At 55.2% G+C, this 21,925-nt stretch overlaps 1 protein-coding gene across 3 annotated transcripts in view; it reads left to right on the top strand.

Annotated features, from left to right (window-relative positions):
• Nucleotides 1-21,925, top strand: part of LOC116943285 (sodium/calcium exchanger 3-like) — a 74,728-nt gene that overhangs the window by 5,715 nt on the left and 47,088 nt on the right. For all 3 annotated transcript variants that reach the window (XM_076067659.1, XM_032956006.2, XM_032956005.2), the window contains exon 3: nt 1,011-1,735. In XM_076067659.1, coding sequence (XP_075923774.1) covers nt 1,011-1,735 — 725 coding nt within the window. The remainder of the gene's footprint in view (nt 1-1,010; nt 1,736-21,925) is intronic.

Genomic DNA, 21,925 nt, shown 5'->3' with positions numbered 1-21,925 from the left:
CCTCCACATTTAAAATCAACATCACACGTATTTTTTGCTGCTGTAAATTTTCACTTCGTTGAGCTATCATTTGTGGTCGCTTTTGAAAAAAGAGCTATACAGCTCAGTGGGGTCTTCCATGGTGACATAAAAAGAAAAAGTTTATTTTGAGCTTACATGGGGACACCATGGTTAGTCGATCGGCAGGCAGGTCGCGTGTGGTGGGGTAAAGTGTGGGTACGCCCACCTCTCCCAACAGGTCGGGTCAACGTGGACGAGTAGGCCAAGCACCGTCTCCAAGTCGCGAGCGTCGTTTTTTTTAACTTTCCACCTTAATAAAAACTCCCGCCCACCCCCCCCCCCCCCCCTCGCAAAAGTCTTCGCTCAGCCGCAGCTAACGAATACCCGGGACAAGAGAGACAAGGATCTCGTACACGGGAGGTCACCTGGCTAGATACAGGACGTGGTGTTGTAAGACCCTCCCTGTAGGAAGCAAGGTAATTCAAATTCCTATTTTTAAAAGCGATTAAATAATGCAGCTAAACAAAGGCCACTGTTCTGCACAGTCGGAACACTCGGAGGTTCCTGGAGGCCTGGGGCTAAAGGCTCTGGGCAATATGGGGGGGGGGGCCTTGTTAATTAGCGAGAAAACAGCCCCTGTGGGGCCCTCTCTTGTGAGGCCCTGGGTAAATTGTCCCTTCCCCCCTACCCCCCACCTGCCGTGATGTACCTTTGTAATCAAAGCAAATCCGTATTCCTACGCTGCAGGGGACGGTGATGACTAATTACATCGCTGATCATGTTGAGCGGCGTTCTGTCGCCGCCGCCGCCGCCGCCAAAGCAGGCAAGCGAACAAAGATTGAAAAGTTGAGGCCCGAAGAGCCAAAGGTGCGATTGGGGGGGGGGGGGCAGCACTCGTGGCTGGCTGGCTAGCGGTAGGGGCAGGAATATAATTCCCCCGGCTGCTGCTGCGGCCCTCCGATCGCGTCACCAGCCCCTCCTCCCCCCCCTCCCCCCTTTTGTGCCGCCAGATGACGGGCGCCGGCAACATCCTCAAGAAGCACCTGCTGGAGCAGGCTCGCCGCTCGGCCAGCATCACCGAGATCCACGTGGAGGCGGGCGACGGCGCGGGCGCCGCCTCGGCGTGCCGCGTGTTCTTCGAGCCGTCCTCTTACCGCTGCCTGGAGAGCTGCGGCGCCTGCACCCTGACGGTGGTGCGGCGCGGCGGCGACCCCCGCGCCACCCTCTACGTCGACTACCGCACCGAGGACGGCACGGCGAGCGCCGGCTCGGACTACGACCTCGCGTCCGGCACGCTCGTGTTCCGGCCCGGCGAGACGGAGAAGACGATCAGCGTGGGCATCGTCGACGACGACATCTTCGAGGAGGACGAGCAGTTCTTCGTGCGGCTCAGCAACTTGCGGGCGGCGCCCGGGGCGGGAGACGAGGAGGGGGCGGCGGAGGCCGGGCGACCGGACGCGGTGGCGGCGGCGGCCGTCGCGCCGTGCCTGGCGACGCCCGACGTGGCCAGCGTCACCATCCTGGACGACGACCACGCGGGGCTGTTCGGCTTCGAGGAGGCGGCGGTGCGCGTCAGCGAGAGCGTGGGCTGCGTCGAGGTGCGCGTGGTCCGCTGCTCGGGCGCACGCGGCTCCGTGCTCGTGCCGTTCGCGTCGGTCGAGGGGCGGGCGAAGGGCGGAGGGGAGGACTACGAGGACGTCAGCGGGGAGCTGCTCTTCAAGAACGAGGAGAGCGTGTGAGTAGACCGAGCGAGCGCGCGCATCCACCGGCGTCGTCACCGCCGCCGTCGTCGTCGTCGTCAACTTCGATGTAGTCGTCAGCATCACCACCGCCGCCACCATTCATCGTCGCTATCATCAACGCTGTCATCGGGCTCGCACCGTCTCCTCAGCCGCCCCTTTGGGTGGAGTCTCCTTCCACCAGAACCGTGAACACCAATGGTATCATCGGCATTATCACCATCGCCACCACGACGATCATCAGCGTCGGCATCGAGCAACCGTTATCATCGTCGTCATCGCTATTGTGACGTCGTAGCTAATGCCACACACGTGACTCGTGGACCCACGTGGGGAGCCTTCGGTCATGGGTGTTCAGTCAAAGCGCCGTCGTCATGACTGATTTGAGAGTCGTGGGTGCCCATGGTGTGTGCATGTCACGTGTTTTGTGAGTGTTTGGGGAGCGGTGGCACAGTGGTTAGCACACTGTTCTACAAACCCGCCACCCCAGTTCCATTTCCGCTCACACCCAACATCGGTGTCGAACATCTGAACTGACCCTGGGCCTCTCCTAGGTTGACTCGGCCTCAAATGAGTACCTGGTGCTATGTGTAAGCATCAGCATTGAGGAGACAAAGGCGGCGGAGCGTGATTCTGGTGCGCCGTACTAGTTTTCATAGGCGCTCGCGAACGGCACTTGGCCTGTGTATCGTTCCTTCTCCGGCAGTGTTATTGATTCGCGTGTTTTATTTTGATATGTGCCATATGTAGGCTATACATGGCATGTTTGTGTTTGTTCACGTGTGACGGGTGGTGTGTACTCGGTGCCTGATGTGTTTGTCATGCGTGTGTGATGTGTGTGTGTGATGTATGTATGTTATACCAGTACCTGTGATGTCGGTGCAGGTGATGTGTGTGATGCCTATATGTGTGATGTCTGCATAATTGATGCATGTGATGTGTGTAAGTTTACGTTTGTGTTGTGTATTTTTCTGCGCCAAGTGAATAGAGCCGAGTGGTGATTTATGGACACAGTATTGACATTGGGTAGAGGTTACTTGTGATATATTTATATATAACACAACGAGAGGAAATTGCCGCTGCTGTTGCAGCAGCGGTAATACATGGGGTAATTAAAGGAAACATAATCACATTTCCTTTCGCCGTGAGTAGTGGGTGTGTGTTAAATTGTGTGCTGGCTTGTGCGCGATATTGAGTGTGTTGGGAATGACCATGCCAAGTGTGAGTCTTGGCGGCGTTCGCCGTGAAGCTGTGTGGGTGCGTGCGTGTTCGATAAGCGTGGGGAGCGGTGGTGCAGCGGTTCCCCGCACCGCGCTACAAACCGGGCAACCCGAGTTCGGTTCCCGCTCAAGGCCAACACCGGTGACGATTATATTGAACCGGTCTTGGGGCCTCCCCTAGGTCGACTCAGCCTCGAATGGGTACCTGGTGCGGTGTGTACACCGCCACTGGGCAGACGAAGGTGGGCCGGGAGTGGTGCTGGCCACCCACCCCATCGCACACGATTCCAGTGTTAATCAATAGGTGATCGCTCATGTCACTTTCCCCAACAACCCCTGCGATCAGGCGGAGAGTGTTTGTCGTTGTTTCATTCGCACGCCATCCACATGTGCGCTTTACAAGTGTATAGGCACGATCGATAGGTCTGTATTATAACCGTGGGTCTACTATAGCATGATGTGTATTATGACGGTGTACAGGATTATGATGTGTGTACAATAGGCAGGTGTGTATAGTGATGTGTGTACACTAGATAGGTGTGTATAGTGATGTGTGTACACTAGGCAGGTGTGTATAGGTGTGTATAGTGATGGGTGTACACTAGGTAGGTGTATAGTGATGTGTGTACACTAGGTAGGTGTGTATAGTGATGTGTGTACACTAGGTAGGTGTGTACAGTGATGGGTGTACACTAGGTAGGTGTGTATAGTGATGTGTGTACACTAGGTAGGTGTGTATAGTGATGGGTGTACACTAGGTAGGTGTGTATAGTGATGGGTGTACACTAGGTAGGTGTATAGTGATGGGTGTACACTAGGTAGGTGTATAGTGATGGGTGTACACTAGGTAGGTGTACAGTGATGGGTGTACACTAGGTAGGTGTACAGTGATGGGTGTACACTAGGCAGGTGTGTATAGTGATGGGTGTACACTAGGTAGGTGTATAGTGATGGGTGTACACTAGGTAGGTGTATAGTGATGGGTGTACACTAGGTAGGTGTATAGTGATGGGTGTACACTAGGCAGGTGTGTACAGTGATGTGTGTACACTAGGCAGGTGTGTACAGTGATGTGTGTACACTAGGCAGGTGTGTACAGTGATGTGTGTACACTAGGCAGGTGTGTACAGTGATGAGTGTTCGATGTGGGGAGGGGAAGCGGCAGATTGAATCTGTGGGACGCGTCGGCTGTCAGAGCTCGGGGTTTGTATCGCGACGCCTTCCGCACTTCTCCCTTCATTCAAACGCCACTCAGAGTGCGATGGGAGAGTCTGGCTGTGTCTCTGTGTGTGTCTTTGTGTGTCTGGCAAAAACAACCCCCTACCTCCTCGCGGTGCCATACGGGCAACTCTGTCGTGGACAGTGCTGTGGGGGGAGGTCCAATTCCGATTGGCCTCCCCCCTCATGGCGTCTGTGACCACCACAGTGGCTAAACGGGGGCTCTGGAGTGGTTACCAGCAATAAATGAAAGTTGCAAGCAAGGAGGCTGCAATAAATGACCACTAAACCACGAATTAAATATGTAAGCTTGTGCCAGAGGCCAAACCCCAATTGACGGAGCCAGGAGATTGAATCTTTACCTTCGGGGCTCCTCCATAAACAACGAAAAGCCACTTCGTTTGGCCAGGTGGAATGTTCAAACGCTCACTGTGAAGGAGAGGCTACCACTCCTCTGTCGGGAGCTGGACCGGTACCGCCTGGATCTCTGTGGCATTCAGGAGGTCCGGTGGACTGGTTCTGGCTCCTGCCACCATGAGGGATGGACAGTCCTCTACTCCGGGCAGGAGACTGCCAAATAACAGGGTGTGGCTATTCTTTGAACAAAAGAATGAAGGGGGCGTGGGAGCGTGGCGGTGAGGTGTGGAAAGCTGTAAGCCCCAGGCTACTTTGGGCTCGCCTTCCTATCAACCGGAGGCGAGGAGTGGTGGTCGTGGTTACTTATGCCCCCACCGAAGACGAACATCCGTGGAGGGATGCAGCCGACGAGTCAGATGCCTTCTATGACCTCCTGTCACAGGTGCTGGCTAAAGTGGCCCCTCAGGATAGAGTCATCTTGTTGGGTAACTTCAATGCCCGAGTTGGTCATGATGCTGGCACCTGGTCTGGAGTGATTGGAGGGCATGGGCCAAATCAGCTCAATAACAACGGTAGGAGGCTGCTAGATTTTTGTGCAGTCCATGGGCTTGTAATTACCAACACGCTGTTCCGGCATCGGCGCATCCACACAACATCATGGATGCATGCCGGGTCCAAGCAAGAACATTGGCTGGACTACATAGTAACGGACCAGCGGATGAGAGCCCATGTCCTTGACACCAGGACCTACGGTGAAGCTGATCTGCCCTCTGACCATCGACTAGTCATCTGTAAGATGCGCCTGCCATTCTTCCACTTCGGTGGTGGGTGTACACCCAGGACCCCATTCCAACCTAAAGTGGCCTGGTCTCAGTTAGCTGATGAAAGTTGCAAGCGAGAATTTCATCATCGCTTGCGGCTGGGGTTGGCATCGTCCCCCACTCATGATGACGAGGGAAAATGGGCGAGGTTTAGGACTGTGACTCATGCAGCTACAATAGCTGCTTTGGGTACGCGGTCCAGATCTCCCCAGAGACCCTGGCTGACAGAGGAGGTGTTCAGGATAGTTGAGAAAAAGCGACAGGCCCACTCTCATCGGCTACAACATCCCACGTCAAAGAATGAGGAGGCATACCGCAGCCTTCGCTCGGAGGTTCGGAGAGCCGTGAGGCGCTGCAAGGATGGATGGTGGTCGCGGGTTGCTGAGGAGATGGAGTCTGCCTCAGTGGCCCGCGAGCACAAATCCCTATTTAACTTCATCAAAAAAGTAACCTGCAGCGCCACACCTATTACCATCGTTAGGGGGGAAAACGGTGATCCAATCTCCGACCCCCAGGAACAGGTTTGCAGATTTTCTGAGCATTTCTGTGAGGTCCTGGGGTAGGGGAAATCCCTCAGCAAGGAAATCATCGTGGCACAAAGTGGGGATGACCCTGCTGAGGCTGCGGTGCCTCAAATATTGGAAGAAGTCACCCACTGTGAGTGGCTGGCTGAGGTGCCATCTGTTCAGGAAGCACTGAAGGCGATCCGGAGTCTGAGACCAGGAAAGGCACCGGGCAGAGATTATCTCCCAAACGAAATGCTGAGGGAGGGTGGCGTTGGTGCACAGACTGCCCTACATGACATCATAACAACAGTCTGGACCACTGGACGGGTTCCACAGGATTGGAAGGATGCCCTGGTGGTCCCCCTCTTTAAGAAGGGGGACCGCACAGACTGTAACAACTACAGGGGCATCTCACTCCTCAGTGTGCCGGGAAAGGTCCTGGCAAGGATTATTCAACATCACCTTGCCAGGCACGCTGAGGAGAGGCTTGCGGAGCCCCAATGCGATTTCAAGAAAGGGCGGTCCTACACAGATGCCCTATTTTCTGTCCGTCTGCTACAGCAGAGGTGTAGGCAATTCCAACAAGACCTACATTTCTGCTTTATTGACCTGGTCAAGGCCTATGATACCATCAATAGGCCTGGGCTCTGGGTTGTTCTTCGTGCTTTTGGAGTCGCTGACCCTCTGCTCACGATCATTAAGGACCTTCATGATGGTGAGCGGGTAAAACTACGTGGCCGGGAGTCAGAGCCATTCCCTGCACACCTTGGGGTGTGACAGGGATGTTCTCTGGCTCCCACATTATTTAACATATATTTTGACCACGTAGTTCGTGAAGCCTTCAATAGCTGTACCGGGGGAATTTCCATTTGGTACAGATATAATGGGAGGCTGATCGATGCCCGGGTGCGGTAAAGGGATGGCTCCCTATTGCTCAACCAAGTTACGTATGCCGATGAATGGTAATAGCTGCTCATTCAGAGGAGGAGTTGGAGACGCTGCTGCTGAGACTGGAGCGTGCCACTAAGAGGTGGGGCCTTACCATCAGCCCCACCAAAACTAAGCACCTGCTTGGGTATTTTGTACCATCGGACACTCCACCACCACAACTCCCAATCGGTGATGGGGCAGTTGTGGAGAGAGTGGAGAGTTTCTCATACCTGGGCAGTGTGCTTATGACCGGCTCCAGTTTAACAGCAGAGGTCTCTCTCTGAATCAGTCGAGCAGCAATATATTTTCATCGGTTGCGTAATGCTGTGTGGATGCTACCTGGTCTGTCGCTCCGCACTAAGCTTCAGGTCTTCTCGGCCACAGTCATTCCCTCCCTTCTCTACGCTTGCGAAACGTGGACCCCCCTAATGGAACATCTTCGCCGGTTAGAAACATTTAGGCTAGCCTGCCTACGATCCATCCTGGGTTTAACCAGGCTGGATTGTGTGAGGAGCTCACAAATCCTTGAAAGATCTGGACAAGGTCCCATCGGTGAGCTCCTCCGGCAGGCAAGGCTGCGTTGGCTGGGTCATGTAGCCCGCATGCCCAGCCACCGCATGCCGAAACAGCTTTTGTTCGGCCGGATCGAGGGGGCTAACCGGGTGCGGCACGAGCTAGAGAAGAGATGGAGTGATGTGGTACAGGAGGATGTGGAGCTGAGTGGACTTGCCGATGACTGGTACCAGCGGTGTCAATATCGGCCTCTGTGGAGAAGGCTCGTGAAGGACGCTACTGGGCAGTTGGAGGCAGTCGCCCTCTAGCAACAACGGAGGGCGGAGGAGCGACGCTCAAAACAACGAGTGGAGTGCCGAGTGGCTAAAGTACAGCAGTTTGGCACAGTAGGGGGCACAGGTGGTGCATCAGCCAGTCGTCTCGGTCATCTCAGTCAGTCGACCCGTGGCACCTGGGTCTGCCCCGTGACCTCCTGCCAGCGGGCGTTCGACACTTCACGTGGCCTCAAGGTGCACATGGCCTGGCACAAGCGTCGTGGTGACGTCACCGCCACTTAGTGGCGAATGGCGGTTGTTGTGTATCTGTGTGTCTGTGTCGGGCGTGGTGCTGGCCACCCACCCCCTCGTGTGCCGTGCTGGCCTTCATAGGTGCTCGCTAACAGCACTTGCCCCTACAGTCTGTTAAGGCTATACGGGGGATCTTTGTCTTTGTGTCTGTGTGTGTGGGGAGCGGTAGTGTAGTGGTTAGTGCACTGCGGTACGAACCCGGCGATCCGAGTGCGACTCCCGCTCGCAGTCAACACCGGTGACGATTCTCTGAATCGATCATGGGCCTCCCCTAGGTCGACTCAGCCTCAAATTAGTACCTGGCGCGCTGTATAAACATCGCCACTGGGGAAACAAAGGCGGACGTGGTGCTGTGATGTGTGCCGTGTCGTTTGCGAACAGCACTTGCCCCAAAACTATGTTGAAAGCTATACGGGGGGGGGGGGGGTCTTTGTCTTTGTGGAGAGCGGGTGGAGCTCGCTCACCTCCTCACTCGGAGTGGTTGTTATTATTTATGACCCCGTGAAATGGCCACGCAGTTTATTGCGGAGCACGGAGACACAGGGACAGTGGTGATTACACCTCATAGTGAACTTAACGGCAATATAATGTACAAAACCAAATAGTCAACAGTTTTAAGTCCGTGTCAACCCACTGCTGGATGAAGTCTTCCCCGTGCCGTGTCGGTCATGAGGGTTGATTGACCATACTTCGCCACGCTGGGCCAGTGTGTGTTGAGACCCCAGTGACCGGTTGGGGCACTGATGTTAGCCGTGGTCGAGATTCAAACTCAGGTTTCCATGTTCATAGCTCAGTGCGCTAACCAGTGCGCCACCGCTCCACTCTCTCGCGACTTGTGCACGTAACGACCGATAATTATTTTTGGGAATCATGAAAATGAGATGCTCGTGATGTTTACGTGCACAAGTCGCCGCACGTACACGATGCTTGCAAGCAGCGCGAGAGAGTGGAGCGGTGGCGCACTGGTTAGCGCACTGAGCCATCAACATGATCTGCGCACGGAGCTGGACCAAAGTGAGACGAAATGTCGCACCGAGCGGCAACAGCTCACGAGCACGGCCGTCGTGAGGACAAGCGAGCGGCGCTGAACGTCGTGGACACGGCAGCCGCACCACCACCGCCATCCCCAACGCTCATTGCGCACGCAGAGAGAGAGAGAGGCGAGGTGGGAGCTGCGGTGACGACAGTGGCTAGCGCCACCCGAGGTTCGATTCCCGACCACGGCTAACATCAGTGGCTCGGAGTGTTACCGAATCGCCGGTTGTGGACTCCCCCTCCCCCCACCCGCCACCTCCTTCTCCCCACATCGCTTTGCACCAACTCGCATCGACCGGCGTGGTGAGGTTTGTTGAAACTGATTCCCGAGGGGACCAGAACCTTCGGAGTCTCTCGTCGTGGGACACCGAGGCGGTGTCTGGCGGTGGGCGGCTAAAACTGCGAATCGTCGTTCGCGCAGAAAAAGAACTTCAAAGTTACACTCGGGGACGCTACGATGGCATCGCTAGAATCAGAATATTTATGCTGAAGGAATCCGATGAGCTGGGAAGCTTTTTTTTCCACAGATATCCAGTAGGGGCGGGTCAGAATGTTTCAACAACAGTACAAAAACATGATAGCAGTGCAAAGCGTAGAAAAGGTGAACAAATCACTTTAGAAAATGTTCATATAAGATATATAAAACTAAACTAATTTTTTTTATCTTACCAGGTATAACCCACCGAGTTATTAACTTGTTTTTTCAGAAGCGACCTGGCCACAAGTGACAGCTCAACAAAGTGGCTTATCGTGTGGAAATGTACAGCAGCCAAATAATCTGCATAATCTGCGGGCAGTGTTGTGGTTGGCGTCTGTGAAGTGTCGCGACGCGGCTTCGTGGGACCGTGTGGGCAGCGGAGAAGCGGGGGGTCGCGTCCCTCGCGTACTCAACACGGGGGACGCGGCCGTGCTCCACCGCTCTCCAGACTGCTCCGAGTCGAGGCGACAAATTTAAAAGCGGCCACAGGAGTCCGCCGCTGTGGAGACGGAACGCTCGGCTGGCGGCAACGATCAGGGCCTGGCGCCTCGAGCTGGAGGGGGACACTGAGCGCCAAGCCACCAAATGCGCCCCTGTGGGCACCACGTCCCACGCTGCTCCCTCGCGGAGAATCACTGTCACGGTGGCACCCCCCCCCCCCCACACACACACACCCCCCCACACACACACACAACAGCTCCACTGGCCACCCCCTGCCCCCAAAACGAGAGGAGCTGGAACTGCGTGGCGGGCCCAGAGACAAGTTTCAGCCAGGACGGTCCGGAACGCTGTTCCCCAGAAGTGTTTTGTTGCACGCCATATCTCACCTTGTTTTTAGGTCTCGTATAACTTGTATAACTCCCTCTTCATAGGATTATTGGGATATACGAGGTACGATAATAGGGGATGATTACGGATAGGAGTGGCGGCTTTACGTCGATAATCCTCACTCCAAGCCGGCCTAGCAGCGTGCCGAAAAAATACTGAGCGAGAAATTAAGCCCCGTGCAGGCCCAAAGGCTGATGGATTATAACGTAGTTTTATTTTATGTATTTTTATTGTTACGTGTTATCCAGACAAAAAGTTAAGGCGCTGATTTGGCAGTGGTGTGTGTTTGTATGGACGGTGTCTCAATGTGACCGCGTCTCAAGATGCTGAACTAAAACAGCAAAAACATCTAATTGAAAAAACACACATTAAAAACACACACACATGAATCTCTCCTGAAGAAGGGCTATGGCTCACAACGTTAGCTTACTGTATCCCAGTAAACATGCAACGTTAGGCCAACTTTGGCACGTGGTTGGAACCGTTGGAGCAACGTCAGCCCAACGTTGACCCCACGTTTAACCAAAGTTATATGTTATTAATTTGTCTGTTGCAAGGCAAAGTTGGCACGAGCCCGAGAGACCGCCCATCGTTGAGATGGAGCGATACAAACAGCTCGTGTGCCAGGAGCAAGACGGACTGATGCATCGTAGGAGTGTGATGACTTTGGAAGGCTTTTATCCAGCAGTGCATAGATCATGACCCGCCAATGATGGCGATGATGGATGTAAAAGTTGTGGATTTGCTCTCCAACACACCGGTGTGCTGTACTAGTAACGAATTGGCGTGTTTCGTTTACGTGAGACCAACCTCACGAATTGGCTGTGTCGGGCGGTGGCGGGTTTAACGACACATTTATATTTACGCGATCTCACCCAAAAAAAACCCCTCTATTCACGGATGTGCAGTCGACAGGCGCGTCACGCACGTGTCTCGTACGACAGCGGTGGGAGCCGTGATCTGTGCCGATGGATCGCCTCGAACGCCGTGGCTGACGATGGCGACAAAGGCAATCGTTGACGACGCACGTGCCTGGAACGTTCATTTAGCCCTGCGCCACGGTGCAAACGGTCTGTTTACCCTTCACATTGACGGAGGCTTCGAACTCGCGTGGCACAAGCCCGGGACGTGCACAGCCTGCATGGGACTGTTGCTACAAGATAGCGGCCGTGGTGTATTTTGGATTTTGTCTTCGTGTGAAGTCTCGCTGGGATGTGAGCCGCAGCTGGCTCCGTCTCTTCCTCGCCCCCTCTGCCACCGGCACCACCCCCGCCATTACCCACTCTACCCTTGCGCCGTCAGTTGCCAAGATAAAGGCTCCGTGCCTTGCTATTTCATGTGTTATCGTATATTTTATATCGACTCTGTGGAGATTGCGCGGTGGGGGGAGGAAGGGTGCGATGTTTGCCGCGGTATGGGGCTTCGGCCCCGTCGTGAAGCGTTTGGGTTTCTCCGTTTCTCCATCTCTGTTCTCTGTATTTTTTCGATATTTTTGCCTTATTATATTTCTCTGAGTGAGACGTCAGAGCTGTCAAGAGACCGAGCGAAAAATATCCACCCCCCCCTCCTTCCGCGCCCCCCCCCCCCCCCCCCCCGCTGTGTGAATATGAAGCGTGCAATTTTCCCCGTCATTAATCATCGCCGTTGTCATCGTTGTCGCCATCGTCGTAATCATCATCGTCACCATCATTACCTTCATTACCATTATCAACAACTTCCATCACCATCACCACTATCAGCATCACCATCATCATTTCTAGTCTGTTTCTGATTAATAGCCAGAGATTTGATTATCTCTGGCTACGATTCAAGTATTTTCTCTATTTTTTTCGTCTCATTTTTCCCTGCATATGTTGCCCGATTTTGTTTGTGCCGTTCCCCCACAATGTAGCAATCACATTTAATTTTCATACAATTTCCCGGAATTTAAAACTCTTCACTACGACTCCATGTGCTATGTCGTGTCGGCCTTAATCGACGTTCGCTGATAGCCCTTGCTGTAAACCATCTATGAGACTGAACTGTGGATCTTTATTTTCGTACCACAAAGTCATGATTTGAAGACCTTTGTGAGCAGCTTCCGGTGTGCGTTCGCGTGCGTGCGCTGGTATCGGTCATCTCCGTCAGTCAACGCATGGCGCCTGAGTCTGTCCCGTGACCTACTGTCAGCGAGCCTCCCGCACTTCAGGAGGCCTCAAGGTGCACCTTTGCCCGGCACAGGCGCCGTGGTGGCGGCTGTCGTTGTGTGCGGTGTGGGGAGTGGTGGCGCAGTGATTCGTTGGCGCTTAGCGGTGCGCCGTGCCCACCCACACCGAGGTGGTATAACGAGCCGCGGCCCTCCGATTCTGACGAGCAGCCCTTGTGACTGCCCACAAGGCGTTTCCGCGGTTGTTCGGAGAACCGGCCCCGGGCTGCCCGCGTCTCCGCCACCGTCCGGTGAACGTGTCGCGGAATTGGGGGCTCTCGCCTCGTGCCGCTGCGAGGAGAAGTGTCGCGCTGCGGCGTTTCTGCGATGGCGACGATCTGTCATCTTGACCGGGCTGATTAGTTTCTGCTCGATCAAGCGCATTAGGCGCACGTGAAACCCCGGCGCTTCCCGTCGTGAACGCACCTCGGCGCTGCGTAAAGCGAGCGCGCGAGCAATAGGATGCCCGTTAACGAGAAGGACAAGTTGATTTTTTTTTTTGGAATGTCACCGGGAGGAAAGAAAGATTCTTGATGCTTCGGGTGACTGACCTGCTCCAGGAAAATATTTGAAGCTCGCAGAGAGAGTCCCGAATGTACCGGAGAGCGTGCGGTCTGTGATTGTCGGCTCTGATGCGCCAGAGTGGGGCGCATGATGCACCGTGCCGCATCGCAGGTGGGGCCGTCAGTGGCGCAGTCTGTGTCGTCGTACGTCGATGCATCCCCGTGTACGAGCGCTGGCAACACGCCACTCGCCGCTCTTTTGACAATTCCCAAGACTTCGTAATCGTCCTTGGCCATCCCACTGCCGATCTCCGTGCGTATGACCCGGACGAGAATCGCCCTGCTTTAAGGGTGCTCAACCTGCGCATGCCCTCGATTGTGATGCCCGGGCTTGCGTCTGGCGTTTCCCGCTCTCTACCCGTAGTTTTTTTAATCGGCGACCCCCCTGGCACCCTTCACGCGCGACTGCCAAATTGTTTCTTGGTTCAGTGCCACGAGTTCCCCGCTACGCCTCGGGGTGCTGGGGGAACTCACATACTGCTGGGCGCCAGATGGAGGAGGAACTTGATAAGCTGCTTCCCAAAGAAGCGGGCCTCCCAGAGGTGAACAGATGTTGCAGCCTCATCCAGCGGCGGTGTTAAGATTACGCCCTCTGTGAGCCCACGCCACGCCGGATAAACAGTGGCTTGGCGGTGATAATAGCCTCCCCCACGCCGAAATTGATTTTAAAATAAATTCTCCGCCGTCCGTCGCCACGGAGAATGTCCACGGTGGCACGTTCCAGGGCTTTATTCCAGCCGGCTCTGTCCAAGTCGGCGACCAGGAAAATGTTAATTCCCTCGGCACACAACATCCAGTATACAGCTATGGTTACGAGTCACGTGCCATCTACACCAGTTCACAAGTGAACCAGCAAAAAATATATTCGATGACAAACGAATCCCTGGTACTGTAATGCCCAGGGACTGATTTTAGGTATCACCCACCACTGGTGTTTGCCATGGCCGAGAATCAAACCCACCGCTCCCGTCGCTCACCGATGCCGGCACCCCAGGGTAGTGACGGCGAGGAAGGGGTGGGGTAAGCGCCACCGTTTGGCGCCGCGTCTGGCGGACGTCGCTTTATCTAACCCCCAGAGATGCGGCTCAGCGATCGCGCTGGCGGGGGAGACCCGCGGGGCCTTCGTTGCGGGAAGGAGAAATTGTTTGCATTTGTCCCCAGGGAATGTTTCCCTCCTCTCCGTGGGCGGCAGCGGCGTGGGCAGCGATGACAACAACACCGCGCGAGACGCGGCTCGCGGGCGGTGATTTTAAATGCGCCCCGGGAGGAAGGCGCCGCGTGCTCCCTGCGCGCGCGTGGGTAATTGCGAATTGCGATTAGACGACGATGATGACGATGCTGATTACGCTGATGACGACGATGACGACTGTCCTCATGACGACGATGCTCATGACGATGATGACGACAGTGATGACGACGACGATGATGACGATGATGATGATGCTGATGCCGACGACGCTGATGACGATGCTGACGACGATAATGACGACGATGATGATGATGACGATGATGACGACAATGCTGATGACGATGACGACGATGAACGGTGACGACAATGACCGATGACGTATCGGCGTCTCCTCCCTCGAATCGATCACAACTATCAATATACCCGCTGGGAAATCGAGCGTGCTAGGAGTAGCCAGGACACCTCGGCACGAAACTCTGCGTCCGCGATCGGGGGTCTCCCCCCCCCACCTCCCCGTTCATCGTAACGAAGGCGCCGAACGACGGCGCTTAGCTTCAGTAGGAAGAGTACGGGACGCCGTTCTCCACAAAGTATTTTTCCACAAAGTATTTTTCCGCCACGCCACATCCACCTCACCTGAGCTTGTCCTCCTGTGTGTACAGTATATGTCGAACCTGCGCATAGGGTCATAGAGAACTATACGGAGCAATAATATCGCGTTGTTGTGGATAGGCGTGGGGGCCGTCCATAAATGACGTCACGCACCTAGGGGTGGTCAGACATTTGTGACGATGTGTGACGAGGGGGGGGTTGAGAAATGTGACATCACGTAAAAATACGCAACTTTAAATAAATATAGACAACACGTTATACTTGATTTAGTATACTTTTTTAAATAAATATTTTCTCCTACAACATCAGAGTGCAGCGCCACATTAAATACGCACTACAATGACAATAGTTTAAAGCGATTTGAAGCATGTTTTATTTTCAAAATGGAAATATGGTTTTGGGGGAGGGGGGGGGCAGAGCTTTGTGACGTCATATTTGAGGGGAGTCTAACTTCTTGTGACGCCGTGTGACGAGGAGGGGGGGGGTCAAAAATCGTCAAAAATCGCGTGACGTCATTTATGGACGGCCCCGTAGCTTGTGCTCCAGTGGAAGTGCCTTGCTCTCATCATCGCGACTGAAGCCGAGCCTGGCGGCGTTCCACAAGCCCTGCGTAACGACGAATCGCTTAAAATCGATTCTTAAGCTCACGAGACACACGTCGAATAATCTGGGGGGGGGGTGAGAATCGATTACGCACGACGACTAAAACGCGTTCGATAAGCGAACGTTACATTCAGGACAACGGAGCGAACAGAGCTATAGGAACGAGGCCAAACAATCGATGAACGATGTAAACGGCCGGTGGGGGGGGGGGGGGGGAAGGGAAATATCTCTAAGGAAAACAAATGTTTGATATTGAATCGCCATGTGGAACCGCGACGATGTACAACATCGCTGAAGGGGGGCGAGCTGCGGCATTCCTCCTCCTGCTCCTCGTAGCTGCCGCTGTGCGGAGTGAAAGGAGGAGGTGAGAGGGGTGGAGGTGCCGTGGCTCGGGTGGACGCGCGCTCGCCCCTCGCGCGTTGAAAATCCTCAGCAAAAGGCCGCTCGGCTTGGTGAACACAGGGAGGGGGCCAGAGATTCCCAAGAGGCGTCGCGATGGGCGGGCGGAGACGGAATGTCTGATGCTCGCCTGTGCCGTGGAGGTTGATGAGCGTGGTGAAGGTGGATGAGTGCTGACGGTCGATCGGAGGTCAGATGGGTGATGGGAGGGGTGGCAGTTTTGCCGGTAGGTGAAGGTGGGATAGGAGGTTGATGGGTGATGGAAGTTAATTTGCGGTTGATGAGAGGTGGAAATTGCTGGGAAGCACACGGGTACGTGACTGGAGGTCGAGCGAGATGAAGGTTGCCGAGCGATGGAGGTTGCCAAGAGGTGGAGGTTGCCAGGAAGTGAGGGCCACCTCCTCCATCATCTCCCCGTCAGAAGTCTCCCCGTGCGTGGAGACACCGCGCGGGCGAGCGGGGCTGCTGCAGAGTCGCGCGTTGCGCTCCCCTCTAGACACACGCGGACGCTCCGGCAGATGTGGGCTACAGGAACTCATTAGACAGTCCCGTCTCATTACCCATCAGCCGGCGAGCCAGCCTCGCACGCAAGCGCGCAGCCATGCAATATTAAACGTTCTCCCCGATAAATTAGCCATGAGCTTCCCCCGCTCGGTGCCACGTCCATGGGGTCGCAAGCGGCGCCAGCAGCGGCGGCGGCAACGACGGTTGCTCCTGCTGCTCCTGCTGCTGCTCCCGCTGCTGCTGCTCCTACTGCTGCTGCTCCTGCTGCTGCTGCTCCTGCTCCTGCTGCTGCTCCTGCTGCTGCTGCTGCTGCTATTGCTGCTGCTACTGCTGCTGCTCCTGCTGCTGCTGCTGCTCCTACTGCTGCTGCTGCTCCTGCTGCTGCTCCTGCTGCTGCTGCAGCCGAGTTGCTTGCGTCCGCGCAGGAGATGCTCGAGGAGCCGGGAGGGAACCAACGTGCCGGATGCCGATCAGTTTGTCGTCGTCGTCGTCGTTGCTTCCCCGCCACCGCGATTCACGCGCCGACGACCGCGAGGTGACCGGGGGCTACCGCGTGCCCTCGCCCCGGCCGTCGAGCCAGAAAACACAAAGCTGCTGCCCTTGCCTTCTGGTCGAGTGACGCTTCGTGCGCCGTGTGTGCCCGCGCGGTGGCGATGGCACGGTGACCCGAACCACCCCAGACTGGCGATGTTGCCCGTGGCGCCGCGTTCTTGCGTGCGGCCGCTGTCGATGGCGCCATCCACACGGCTTCACGTCTCACTCGAGGCTTCTCCGGGACGCCGCGAGGCTGGATAGGGATTGACGGTGTAAGGCACTACCACTAGATTGCAAGCTATACGCCTGTCAATAATGGTCTTACATTATTTTGTCCTGAGGTCCCAGGAGCAGATTTGTAAAGTATCATGAGGACTGCGATATGTGGAGAACCAAATCAATTCCCAGAACAGCGATCCCCCGACTGTTCCGGCTGATATGACTCACTGGGTATGATGTGTGGGACGATGCATCCACTCGTCGATTATATCCGATTCTCGTGCCCGCAATACACACGTCGAATGGTACGCGTTAAGAGTCGAAGACGTTTTCGATTTGTGTGCGTAACGTATGCAATTGGTTCAATGGGGCGCGATGTTGAACAAATAATCGACTCGTGAATCGATTTGCATCTCTGAATAATCGCGGGCTGGGCTGCTGGGGAAACCTTGCGCGCCTCCGAATTGTGAGAGAACCTCTTAAGTTTACAAACGCCATCGCACATCTCACTTTGAGCCACGTTCATACATTAGTGGGCGGCCGGGTGGCAGCACCGTGGTTAATGCTCGTGGCTCACAGCAAGACGGGCCCGGGTTCGAGTCCCAGGTCGGGCGCCTCTCTGTGTGTTCGTCGACATACCCTGACGGAGGTGATGCACGTTTTCGATGCTGGCTTGTGTTTTATGTGACGCCCTCATGTTCGCGGGGGGGGGGCGGGGGTGGGGGTGGTGTCTCAGAGCCCTTTACACCACATCTCATCTCAACGCATTTGAAAGGGCACCCCCCCCCCCAGTGGCAGCTGTCTCTGTGCGGCACAAGGTGACTCGGCACCTGGCCTGAAATCGGCACATTCGCGTGCCAGTAGGGGGGATTTTTGCTGCTCCTGCTGCTGCTCTGCGTAATCCCAATTGGGTGCGAGCCATTTTCGCCGCCAGCACGCGACGGCCTACTCGTGCGAATAGCGTCGCAGGATCCTTAACGTCCGCCGAGAAGCAGACAGCGTGGAGTATTTAGTTTTTTTACGACGAATATTCCCACAGCATTAATCGGGGTGGCGACTGGATTCGAACCGCGAACCTCCGCAACAACAAGCGGCAAATGCCGCCAGGCCGCATCACCGACCCGAGCGGATTTGATTTTTATTAAATGCTCAGAGCCGGCTTAAGATGAACGTTGCAGCGAGCAACAAACACCCCGGTAATTGATGACCGCGCCGCCGAGGAGACGTCACCCTCGCTCCGCTGGAGAATCTGAGAATCCACTTTACGCACGAGCGGCAAAAACCCCGGATCCACGCGCAACGCTCGGCGCGTCTCACCCGAGGCCGCCACATCCCTCGGCTTCGACGGCCGTGCCGAGGCGCGAGAAAATAAAAATAGCCATCACTTCAAAGGTGGATGTGAGTGTCAGCTGACAGCGGGGGCAGGGGTGGGGGGAAAGGGAGATGGGAGGTTGCGGGGGGGGGGCGGCGGGGGGGTCCGTTGGTGGTGATGGTGGAAGCTGCGTGGGTAAAGAAGGGTGGAAGTCGCTCGAGTGGAACGGGAGGAGTTGTCAGAGAATTCCGCAGGGGAAGTGGACGCACGTCGGAGGTGCGCGTCGGCCGAAACGAGATCGCTGCTGTCAGCGTCCCCCAGCGTGGGGCCGCGTGCACGGCCGCAGTTGCTGGGCCGTAGGTCGTGCCGGCAGGGCCGTCCATGGGGGGGGGGGGGTGCGGGGCCTGGGGCTATCCACACCGGGTGGGCCTCCCACCCCCTCCCCCCCCAACGTCTTAAAACTAAACTGGGAGTATTATTACATCTGACGCCGTGACGGCGAAGCGCGGAGCCCCCCCAAAGTGCGGGACCCGGGACGGTCGCTCCGATTCGCCGTGTACCCGAGGGACGGGCTATGCGTACGGAAATTTCGTGTCATTTGCAGCCTGGGCGAATCAATGATTCGTCATCATCATCGTCATCAGTCGCGATCATCAGTCGTGATCCAAGCATGGTCTAGCGATGTGACGGTCCACATGGCAACTGCGCACGAGCCGATTCCATCTCGCCACCTCCACGCTCGACGTCCTCTTGGGCGCGCTCCCTCCCTGAGGTACCGCTCCATCGTTAAGTCTCCAGCACCGACCAGCATTCGTCCTAGCGACGCGTCCTGCACCGCGGCCACTTTACTTTTTATTCAAAAAATAAATTTCCAATCCATTTGTTCCGAGCGTGCACCTCTCGATTTCATTTTCCGAATACAATTTTCTGCTTTCCTGTGAGAGCATCGCCCATTCCGTTGCACGCGCACATGAAAGCGCGTTCCGTAAAATTGGGTAAATCTCTAAAGCGCTCTGTACTTTAATTTCCATCGCCCCGACCCACAGCTGCCGTGTCTCTTAGGCAGTCGCCCGCAAGGGGAAGGCGTTGACTCGTGAATTGGCGGGGTGCGGGGGGGGGCTCACGGAGCGCGGCGTGACCCCAATACTGAAAAATAGTTCAGTGAGCTTTACCTGGCAAGAAAAAAAATATTTGTATATATTTTTAAGCGATATGTTCACCTCTCCTATACTTTGCGCCCCTATCGTCTTTCTGTATTGTTTGTTGTTGAAACGTTCTGACTGGACATCTGTTGCAAAGAGCTTTATAGCTCATCGGCTTCCTCCTGCAGTGTAAATCTTCTCGTTCTGGTCAACGGTGCCCCTGCTGAGACCCCCGCTGGGACACGCGAGAGCTGTGCGCCCGGGGGGTGCTGCCCAAGAAGAGTAGCGGACGGCATTGAGGACACGGCGCCGTCTGCTCGCACGATGAACAACAACAAACAAACAACGACGGCGTCCTCGCAGCACCGCGCCACCCAGGACTGTCTCGACTGTCCCGAACCGAAACCGCGACGATGAGAAGGGGTCCTGGTGATTACCGGACTGTACTTGTGGGCAGCGCGTCCTACGGACGGGGATGACTTGGCACTCACGTGACGCCCGCCTGAGCCTCGTCAGACAATCGCCACTCGCCTGACCCTCACCGCCACCACCGCTCACCAGTTTATACACCACTGCTGTAATCGTATTTCGAAGGCTCCCCTCCCCAACGGCACGCGCCTCTCGCGACTGCGATTTTTTGTTTTTAAAGGGCCACGCGTCTCGCGCCAAGCCATCGTGACTGATCCAGCGGATAGACAATTGCGTGCTGGATAATAAACCGGATTATTATCGGGTGGAATGTGCGGTTGTCTTAAAGTAAAGTTTCGACAGGGATATCATAAGCTATAAGCCTTCAAATAATGACTCATTCGACTCGGAGGAGCGCTCCGGGAGGAGGACTCGGAGGAGTTGAAGTTGATTTGATTCACTACACGGATTATGGTCCCGTGTAGCTATTTAATAACGGAAGATCCGTGGTGTGTGAGCAGCAGCAGCAGTAGCAACAACACAACAACAAAAGCATCGATTATTGCAGGGAACGTGGGCAGCAGGGCCCTTCAGGAATATTGCACAACAAGCAGGATCGAGGTCACCAGGCGAACAAACGCGCATTATCCGCTTGTTACGCAATAAACCCGAATTGCTGCATTTCCTCTCAACTCTTGACGCAGACCCTTGCACCACACGAGGGCAGCTTCAACTTACAAAAGCGTCTGCGTGTTACAGCAACTCAGGGAGATTCACGGGGCCTTGCTTAAATCTAAACTAGGTATGTCTAAAACCCGACATTCGAAACCTCCGATGAGCACGGTTGGCTACATACGGCGTAAAAGAAGTTCCAACATTTGTACAAACTATATTGATGAAGTCACCCGAAACCTGAACAAAAAAAAACAACCCTTCTAATTTGAATACAATACAAGTGACCATCCAATGCCGCTAGATTGAGTTGCTTAGAACTTGAAACATAACGAGGCCACTGTAATGGTAAAATCGACTTCATAATTGGGCAACTTGCGACGAGGCGACGGCGCTGTCGTGCGAGGAAAGGAGCCGCCACTTTAATGGGGCCCGGCGCTCGGGGAAGCGAGGAGATGGGGGGGGGGGGTGCCGAAGTGGGTCCTGCACTGCTGGTAGAGGGGCCCCACACACACGACAGGTCCACTGCCACCCCCCCCCCCCACCCACCCACCACCCACCGTGACCCCGACCGAGAGGAGCTGGAGCCAGGCCTGGCGTGATTGCGAAGGAAAGCCAGAGTGGCCGCTCTCGTAGCCTCCCCTAAGAAACAAGCGGCACATTAAGGAGGAATAAAACTAGACTAAAAAACGATCAAACCGTGTTTTATTTTACCAGGTAAAACCCACTGAGCTATGCAGAAATTGTTTTTTTCAGAAGCGACCTGGCTATCACAAATAATAGCAGCTCAACGACGTGGCTTATCATCGCGTGGAAATGTATAGCAGACAAAATAGTTAAAATGCCCTGCTTCTAAATGCGGAGGGGGAAAAAAACTGGAGGAACCGGAGAAAAGTCCACGCAACCACGGCGAGAGAGACACGCAAACTCCCAACTATACCGCAGGCGTCAGGGTCGGGATCGAACGCACGACCTCCTGCATAACAGGCGAGGGAGATAACATCTCGCCACCGAGGCGCCCCCACGAGTTAAGAGCGAGCGGAAGTCCGAAGGGGCATTGACTGGGGGATTGAACCTGATCCCAGCCAAGTGGTGACGAGTCGCGAGCTGACGATGCAGCTGTTGCGTAGGTTGTGTGGAACGTCGCTGGAACGTCACGGGCGCGTTTCTCTGCCCTCGCGCAATCAAAGTAGCTGGCAACCTCGCGAGTAATGAGCCAGTGTCCCAGCTGAGATTATTCAAGGATCTCATTATAACTTATATTCCTCCCACGCACTGGAGAGCCGCTCTTTATTATCGCAGCCTCGTACCCCATATTGCGTTTATGTATTCGCGTAGGTTACGGATATTCTAATCGGGCACAATAATAGTT

Source organism: Petromyzon marinus, chromosome 17 (assembly GCF_048934315.1).
Source record: "Petromyzon marinus isolate PM22_M1 ecotype Great Lakes invasive population chromosome 17, UKy_Petmar_22M1.pri1.0, whole genome shotgun sequence".
Lineage (NCBI taxonomy): Eukaryota > Metazoa > Chordata > Hyperoartia > Petromyzontiformes > Petromyzontidae > Petromyzon > Petromyzon marinus.
Note: the sequence above shows the minus strand (reverse complement) of the source record. Positions and strands in the feature narration are given on the sequence as shown.